This window comes from Gorilla gorilla, chromosome 8 (genome assembly GCF_029281585.2).
Source record: "Gorilla gorilla gorilla isolate KB3781 chromosome 8, NHGRI_mGorGor1-v2.1_pri, whole genome shotgun sequence".
Lineage (NCBI taxonomy): Eukaryota > Metazoa > Chordata > Mammalia > Primates > Hominidae > Gorilla > Gorilla gorilla.
In genome coordinates, this window is record NC_073232.2 from 103,248,703 (window position 1) to 103,258,478 (window position 9,776).

Sequence of the window (9,776 nt, forward strand, 5' to 3'; positions counted from 1 at the left end):
CCACCCGCCTCGGCCTCCCAAAGTGCTGGGATTACAGGCGTGAGCCACTGCGCCCGGCCCGAGAAAATACAATTTTAAAAATAGAAAGCTTTATAACCTCACCAATGAATACAAATGTTTAAATAAAATATTGATTAAAAAAACATTAAAAGTGCATCATGACCAGGTGAAATTTATTCTTTTTTTCTTCTTCTTTTTGAGACAGGGTCTCACTGTCACCCAGGCTGGAGTGCAGTGGCACAATCTCGGCTCACTGCAACCTTTGCCTCTTGGGCTCAAGCCATCCTCCCACCTCAGCCTCCCAAGTAAGTGGGACCAGAAGCATGCACCACCACATCCCAGCTAATTTTTGTATTTTTTTGTAGAGATGGGGTTTTGCCATGTCCAGGCTAGTCTCAAACTCCTGGCAGATTCAAGCAGTCTGTCCGCCTCAGCATCCCAAAGTGCTGGGATTACAGGCACAGGCATGAGCTACCATACCCGGCCTTCCAGTTCTTTTTAATGCAGTATCCTTTATCATATTCATAGGTCAAAAGAGAAAAATCAGAATATTTTTAATAGATGCCAGAAAGACATTTAATAAAGTTAAATCCACTCCTGATTTTTAAAATGACAACAATAAAAACCCGTGGCAAAATTAAAGTAGAAGAATATTGTATGCATACATATATATGTTCGTATGTGTCTGTTTTTTGTGTATATTAAATGTGATGGCTCCAAAAGCATTTTTGACTATCGCTTGGCCAATTTGATGGAATAACCTACCCATTCCTTCTGTAAAACTGAGGCCGGTGCTGCTGAGGCCACACACCAAAAGTCTGCCACTTCCTTGTGTCCCAGTTTGCTTTTTTCCTTCACCCTGCTTAAGTTCACCAAAAGTCAGCTGTGTTTATTCACAAATCTGTTTAAGGCAGCTGTGTTTAGCATTGTATGTAAATTATTTTTTTAAATATGAAAATTGATGAGCTATTGGGGGCAAATGAAGAATTCCCAGGAAAACTAAGTCAACACTTTGGAAAGGTTTGGAAAAGAGTCATTACAAAGAACTGCTGTCAAATTAGGTGTGAGAAGGATAACAAATTTGGGGGTGATCAGTAAAAACTCTGCACTTGGATTGCTTCACTAATGTCAAGTTCCTTTTCTGCTTTAAAGGAACTAGAATTCAACAAAGACAACTTTTGATCTCTCATCAGAGAGATCATACTCCCAAGAACAGGCTTTGACCCTTCTTTAGAAGGTTGGTACCCAAGTATACATTTATCTATTTTAAGCTCAAAATGCTTAACAGGATGCATGTTCAATTTTTTGCAATGTCCCACCTTAATTTATGAATTAGTGATGTACCAGTTACAGTTGCACCAGATACAGTAAGATTTTCATGTTATAGAAAGGAGGTAAAATTATTTGCAGATACGACTGTCTTGGAAAACTCGTGAAATAAATGGGAAAAAAGTAGAAATATAGGTACCTTTCAGCTTACGTCCATTTACTATACATTTGTGTAGTATGTGTTTGCAGTTGTGCCTGCTTTCTATTCATACATGTTTATGCCATTGTTCATGATAGTAGGGCATGATGGCTGATCACCAGTGAATAGCAGAGGCAAGTTTCCTTCTAATATTTACTTTCGTTAGAATGAACCACTAATTTAATTGCTACAGGATGCCAATACCTCTGCCAAACCAAGATGAAGTTTGGCAGAGTGGCCAATTGTATAAATACACAAAAACCAGTTTTGATTAATAACCTGTTAAGTAATTTTAAAAGATGACACTATTCACAAAGACATAAATTACCAAGAAATGTGTAGGGCCTCTATAAAGAAAACTTAATGAAAGTAATAAGAGAATAAAGGGAAAATAAAGACTAGAATACATGGAGAGAGACATTCTGTTTTCTTGAATAAGACAAATTGTAAATCAAATTCTCCCCCAAATTACGCATTTAACAAAATTTAAAATCAAAATGCCTATAAGTATTTTTTGTTTTCTTGTTTATGTATTTGGTCTTTGGACTTGGTATTCTCAAAGAGTAAATATGAGAATTGGAAATTTCAGGAAAAAACCTAATGGGAGGGACTTACAATGCTGAATGTTACAGAGTATAACAAAACTCTAGTACTGTAATTAAAACTAATTGGTGCAGAAATTCAGAACAGTGAAAAGAGCAGGAAGTCCAAGATCATACTTTAGATATAGGAAGAAATGATGGATTGATTGTTCAGTAAGTGATACTGAAATAATTGGTTATCTATTTGGGAGAGGCAGTACAGCATACCAGTTAAGTGCATAGGGGAAAGAAAAACTAAATGCATTTAAAGCCCTACTTGCTAGTACTCATTAGCTATGACCTTGGGCAAATTATGTAACCTCCCTGTGCCTCACTTCATCTGTTCTCCCTACCTGTCACATTATTGCAAGGATTAAGTAGGTTAGTATTTGTGGAAGGCTTACTTTGAACAGGGCCTGTCATATAAAATGTACCAACTACGGCCAGGTGCCATGGCTTACACTTGTAATCCCAGCCCTTCGGGAGGCCAAGGAGGGCAGATAACTTGAGGTCAGGAGTTCAAGACCAGCCTGGCCAACATGGCAAAACCCCGTCTCTACTAAAAATACAAAATCAGCCAGGCATGGTGGCCCATGCCTGTAATCCCTGCTACTCGGGAGGCTGAGGCAGGAAAATTGCTTGAACCCGGGAGGTAGAGGTTGCACTGAGCTGAGATCGCACCACTGCATTCCAGTCTGGGCGACAGAATGAGACTCTGTCTAAAAAAAAGAAAGTACCAACTATTTTATTATTTATTACTTCATTATATTAATTTAAATATTGAAGTGTCAGCTATCATTTAGGAAAAAACTAAGTCAAATCTCTATCTCACACCCAATACACACCCATAGTAAATCCAGGTAGATTAAAGATTTAAATTTTTTTAAAAACTTGTAAAATACTAGAGGAAAATGTAAGTTAATTAAAAAAATAATAATCTTGGATTGCAATAGACCTGCCAAGCATGGTCATCAAAGCCAGAAAACAAAGTTTGATTGATTTGTCTCTACATAACAACAAGTAGGAAAGTACATTTACAATGCATATTCCAGGAAGGTTTCATATGCTTAGCTTTTAAGAATTTTTTTTTTTTAAATACCCAACATGACATGCTGTTAGCATCCACAGAGATCCCCATTCCCAGGGTGGTGTACCTATATTGCCAGTGCTTCAGATGTTGGGTACTAATGACTTCACCCTTTTCCAGAGGATTGTCCTGGGCTGATGAGAGTCACTTTACCTGAAGATACCTGGGAAGTTTTGTCTTCTCTGAGGTTGGCCCATGGCCAGTGACTGATGCAGGACATTACAGCCTTGCCCACTGGCCTCGGTGGTACAATTTATGCTCCTTAGCACCCCACGGGATTACGCTGTGTTTGGATTTCTCCTGAAAACCACATATTTGCCTCTTCTTCCCTGTTCTGTTTTTTCTCATTCCCTTATAGAGGACTCTCAGTAAGTCACTTACACAAGAATCCTAATTTGAAATGCTGCTTCCAGGAGACCTGACTTAGAAAATTGGACAAATAAAGTTGATTTTTTTAAATGTCCAGTAACATGAAGATGCTGAACTTTCCTAGTCATTTAGGGGGAAATCACCACAAATATATCTGGCTGATCAGGTTGAAAGTTAAAAGAAAAAAAGATTTATAAAGTGGATATTTTCAAGATGGTGTGGAGGGAGATACAATTTGATGCAAGTCTTATACTTTTGATGTCAATTTATTCTTCAGAAATAACTGGTTAATTATAAAGGGTGGATGGATAAGGATATTCACTGCAACAATGTCTTAAATGTGAAAATGGAAACAACCTAAATACCCAATAATAACAGGATTAAATAATTCATTGTACATTAAAATAAAATAATACTGTCTATAAAGATGTCTAGAATAAGTTGTTCAGTTGAAGTTGTAAAGCTAAATACACAATACCCATAATGTGCACAGAAATAATCAGAATGTCATGAAACCAGGATTATTGGTGATGTGTTGCTTCCTTTGTTACTCATTTCTGTATTGGCATAATGAGTATTGGGTGTTCAAGAGGAGGGGGAAGGAAGTATGACAAATGTTATGGGGAAAAAGCAAAGTACAACAGGAAGACACCTTGGGGGAACTAATAGAATCTAAGGACTCAAGGATGGCTTCCTGGAGGAAATACAGCTAGACCAAAGGGGAGGAATGAGAAGTGATGTGATGGCGTGGAGTGGGCTGTAGTGGGAAGAAGAGTCTTCCAGGGAGCTGGCACAGTATGTGAAAACAGTAAAGCAAGTGCCTGGATTTTTTAAGGAACTGAAAATTTAGTTGAGTTGAAATTTAGAGTTTGGCTAGGAAGGTTATGAGAGATAAGAATAAAGAGTTAACAGCAGCCAGATTTTAAGGATTTTATAAGACATTTTTAGGAGTTTTTATTTCATCCTGAGAGAAATGTGAAGCCATCGAAGGGTTGAAAGAGGAGAGTGAATTGATAAGCATTGCATTTTAGAAAAATCCCTCTATCTGCAACTTGAAAAACATTCTGGAGGTAAGCAAGCCTGGAGGCCAGGAGCCTAGGAGGGCTATTTGATCCAGATGAGAAGTAATGGTGACCTGAACTAGGGCAGAGGCACCTAGGATTGGAAAACATGGACAGATCACAGCACTACTTATGTAGTATACTTGGTAAGACCTGGTGGTTGTTTAAAAGAGAAGGATGAGGGAAAGAAGGTCAAAAACAACTTCTAGGACTCTCCATTGGCCAGTGTGGTGTGCCCTTCACTGAAGAGCAAACACAAAATGAAAGATTGTGGGCAAAGAGTTGAGTCAGTGAGAAGGCAAGGAGAGAACCTTATAAAAAAAATGACTATGTGATTAAAAACTTAAAAATTTCCCCCAACGTGTTTATCTTTTCCATTAGCAGAAATAATTAAGAGTTGTCTTAATTCTAATGGGATTTATTCCATATTGTCTCTCATGCCCTCTACCTAGTTATTAGTGCAAATATTTATATGTGGCAACATAAAACTTTTTAACTCTTTATTCTCTTCTCTCGTGTACCCTCCCAGCTCTTTAGGGGAGGTGGATTTGAGGCAGATACCATAAAGAAAAGTTGGTCACATGGTGGTAACACGTTGAAGTTATGCCACATGAGACATCAGCACTGGCAAGAGAAATGTCTGTGTTGTAGATGTTTCACTTGGAAGAAATTGAAGGACCCTGAGCCTTAAAAGTCTGACAAACTTAAGCCAGGACCCCTGTGGGGAAGGTAGAGGGGCCAACAAACAAGATTGGGAGTCAGAGAGATAACAGTGAAATCCCCAATGCCTGTGGGAGGTGGACTCCCTGGATTAGTACTAGATAGAAAAGGTACAAAAATATTTCAAACCATTCTCACAACTCTATATGTGTCTATGACCAGATAACTGGAAGACCTTCTGGTTATGGACTATGCGTATACACTCTCCCAGATAGTTAGAGGCATATCTAAGAGGTTAACATATATATGATCTTATCCAAAATGGGTCTCTTGGTGCTAGTGTTTCACATCAGACTTCACTGGCTTTCATGTATTTCCACAAGTGCCAAACATTTCTCATATCCTTGCTGTATTCCATAGAGCAGTGTTCCTGCTACCTGGAACACTTGATTCTTGAATAACTCCTGTTTACCTTTCAGACAAACCCTAAAGGTTACCACCTCAAAAAAGTCTTTATAGAAGCCTCATCATCTTAGACACTCTGTATTGTTTCCTTCATCGTATTTTCAACAGACAGATACTGTGCACTTACTGCCTCACTTAACGACAGGGATACGTTCTGAAAGGTGCATCATTAGGCGGTTTTGTTGTGTGAACATCACAGAGTGTTACTTACACAAACCTAAATGATACAGCCTACTAAACACCTAGGCTATATGAGCAATACAGCCTATTGCTCTTAGGCTTCACACTTGTACGACATGTCACTGTACTGAATACTGTAGGCAACTATAACACAATGGTAAGTATATTGTGTATCTAAACAAACATAGAAAAGTAATGCACTGTACTATGATGTTACAACAGCTAGGATGTTGCTATCAATAGAAATTTTTCAGCTTCATTTTATTTTTATGGGACCACCTTTGTATATGTGGTTCATTGTTGGCCGAAACACCATTCTGTGGCACATGACTATGTATTTATTCCTCATTATTCCTTTAATATTCATCTCTTCCAGGAGGGCATGTCATGGACAATCTCTTTTTCTTACCACAGGTCTTAGGACCTGGCCTAGCACCTGGCCAAGAACTACTGGCATACCTCCTTTTATTGTGCTTCAATTTATTGTGCTTTGCAAATACTGAATTTTTTGCAAGTTGAAGATTTGTGGCACCTCTGTAAACAGCAAGTCTATTGGTGCCATTTTTTCAACATCATGTGCCTGTTTCTTGTCTCTCTCATGTCACATTTTGGTAATTTTCACAATATTAAAAACTTTTTCATTATTATTATATGTGTTTTGTTGGTTAGTGTTCTTTGATTTTACTATTATAACTGTTTTAGGTAGCCACAAATTGCACTCATATCGGACAGTGAACTTAATCCATGAATGTTGTGTGTGCTCTGACTCCACCATCGACCAGCTTTCCCCATTTCCTTCCCTCTCTTCAGGCCTCCCCATTCCTTGAAACAAAACAATATTGAAATTAGGCCAATTAATAACCCTACAATGGCCTCTGAGTGTTCAAGTGAAAGGAAGAACCACACATCTCTCTCAATCAAAAGCTAGGAATGATTAAGCTTATTGAGAAAGGCATGTAGAAAGCCAAGATAGGCTGAAAACTATGCCTCTCACTCAAGTTGTGAATGCAAAGGAAAAGTTCTTGAAGGAAATTAAAGGTGCTTCTCCAGTGATAAAGCAAAACAGCTCTATTGCTGAATGGAGAAAGTTTTTGTGGTCTGGATAGAACACCAAACCAGTTACAATAATGCCTTAATCCAAAGCCTAATCCAGAGGCCCTAACTCTTCAATGCTATGAATGCTGAGACGTGAGGAAGCTGCTGAAAACAGTTGGAGAACTGCAGCGGAAGTCGGTTCATGAGATTTGAGGAAAGAAGCCATCTCTGTAACGTAAAAGTGCAAGGTGAAGCACAAGTGCTGATAGAAGAAAGAAGCTGCAGCGAGTTATCCAGAAGATCTAGCTAAGATAACTGACTAACATGGCTACACTGAGCAACAGATTTTCAATGTAGATGAAACAGCCTTCTATTGGAAGATGCCATGTAGGACTTTGATAGCTAGAGAGGAGAAGTCAATGCCTGGCTTCAAAGCTTCAAAGCTTTGACTCCCTTGTTAGCTGGTGATTTTAAGTTGAAACCAATGCTCGATGACCATTCTGAAAATCCTAGGGTTGTTAAGAATTATGCTAAATCTACTTTGCCTGTGCTCTATAAATTTTACCACAAATCCTTGATGATAGCACATCTTTTTACATCATAGTTTATTGAATATTTTAAGCCCATCATTGAAACCTACTGTTCAGGAAAAAAATATATTCCTTTCACAACATTACTGCTAATTGAAAATGCACCTGGTCACCCAAGACTGATGGAGACATGCATCTGATGAGGATGTACAAGGAGATGAATGTTATTCTCATACCTGCTTACACAACATCTATTCTGTAGCCCATGGATCAAGGAGTCATTTTGAATCAAGTCTTACTAAGAAACACATTTCATAAGGCTATATGCCGTAGATAACAATTCCTTTGATGGATCTGGGCAAAATAAATTCAAAACCTTCTGGAAAGGATTCACCATGCTAGATGCCATTAAGAACATTCGTGGGTCATTGGAGGAGGTAAAAATATCATTAACTGGAATTTGAAAGAAGTTAATTCCAACCTGTGTGAATGACTTGGAGGGGTTCAAGACTTCAGTGGAGTAAGTAACTGTTGATGTGGTGGAAATAGCAAGAAAACTAAAAGTGGAGCCTGAACATGTGACTGAATTGTTGCAATCTTGTCATAAAACTTGAACAGCTGAGAAGTTGCTTCCTATGGATGAGCAAAGGAAGTGGTTTCTTGAGATGGAATCTACTCCTAGTGAAGATGCTGTAAACATTGTTGAAATGACAAAAAAAGGATTTTGAATATTACATCAACTTAGTTAATAAAGCAGTAACAGGGTTTGAGAGGATGTACTCCAATTTTGAAAGATGTTCTATTGATAGTAACATGCTATCAAATAGCATCAGATGCTACAGATAAATCTTTTATGAAAGAGTTAATTGATGTGGTAAGCTCATTGTTGTCTTCTTTCAATAAATTGACACAGCCATCCCAGTCTTCATCAACTACCACCCTCATCAGTCAGCAGCCATCCACATGGAGGGAAGACCCTCTGCCAGTAAAACGATTATGACTCACTGAAGGCTCTGATGATCGTTAGCATTTTTTTTAGCAATAAAGTATTTGTAAGTTAAGGTAGGTACAGTGTTTTTTAGACATCGTGCTATAGCACAATTATTAAACCACAGGATAATGTAAACATAACTTTTGTATGCACTAGAAAACCAAAAAAAAATGTGACTCACTTTATTGTGATATTAGTTTTATTGTGGTGGTCTGGAGGTCAAAAATCATGGACCTGTGTGTTCTCTCCTGGGAAGTCTTTGACATTGCCAGTCCCTGTCTACAAGAATTGTTAAATCTCCAGTTAATTTGCATTTTTCTAATGATCAGTGATATTGAGCTTTCTTTTCCAGATGTTTGTTGGCCACATGAATATCTTCTTTTGAGAAGTGTCTGTTCGTGTGCTTTGCCCACTTTTTTGATGGGGTTGTTTTTTCTTGTAAATTTAAGTTCCTTGTAGATTCTGGATGTTAGAGCTTCGTCAGATGGATGGAGTCTGAATGGCAGTTACTTAAAAAGTCAAGAAATAACAGATGCTGGCAAGGTTGCAGAAAAATAGGAACACTTTTACACTGTTGATGGGAATGTAAATTAGTTCATCCATTGTGGAAAATGGTGTGGTGATTCCTCAAAGATCTAGAACCAGAAATACCATTTGACCTAGCAATCCCATTATTGGGTATGTACCCAAAGGAATATAAATCATTCTACTACAAAGATACATGCATGCATATGTTCATTGCAGCACTATTCACAATTGCAAAGACATGGAACCAACCCAAATGCCCATCAATAATAGACTGGATAAAGAAAATATGGTAGATATACACCATGGAATACTACGCAGCCATAAAAAGAATGAGATCATGTCCTTGGCAGGGGCATGGATGCAGCTAGAGGCCATTATTCTCAGCAAATTAACACAGGAGCAGAAAACCAAACACCGCATGTTCTCACTTATAGGTGGGAGCTGAACAATGAGAACACATGGACACAGGGAGGGGAACAAAACACACTGGGACCTGTATAGGGGGTGGGGTGGGAGGAGGGAGAGCATTAGGAAAAATAGCTAATGCATGCTGGGCTTAATACCTAAGTGATGGGTTGATAGGTGCAGCAAACCACCATGGCACACGTTTATCTATGTAACACCGCTGCACATCCTGCGCATGTACCCCAGAACTTTAAATTTAAATTTAAAAAAGTCACTAGTTAAGCCTTAATGGGAACTTCGTAAGAAATGCGGGTTTACCATGCAGAAATCATTCTGACCACCAGGGGTCTCTTTCTACACACCACTGGGACTGAAAGCTCGCTAGAATTCCTTTGTGTCTTTATGGCTCTCGGCCT

General features: G+C 38.5%; 1 protein-coding gene across 4 annotated transcripts in view; it reads left to right on the top strand.

Moving 5' to 3' along the window:
• RPP30 (ribonuclease P/MRP subunit p30) overlaps positions 1 to 6,521 on the top strand; it is a 37,452-nt gene extending 30,931 nt beyond the window's left edge. The window contains exons 13-15 of one of the 4 annotated variants that reach the window (XR_008669226.2): positions 206 to 305; positions 1,153 to 1,237; positions 6,248 to 6,521. Coding sequence is in view for 2 of the 4 variants with exons in the window: in XM_063710313.1 (XP_063566383.1) it covers positions 202 to 305; positions 1,153 to 1,223 (175 nt within the window). In the remaining 2 variants the exon portion in view is untranslated. Of the gene's footprint in view, positions 1 to 201; positions 306 to 1,152 lie in introns of all 4 variants that reach the window. The other 3 variants (XR_010135268.1, XM_063710312.1, XM_063710313.1) reach the window with 3 other exon arrangements.
• Positions 6,522 to 9,776: the final 3,255 nt, after the last annotated feature.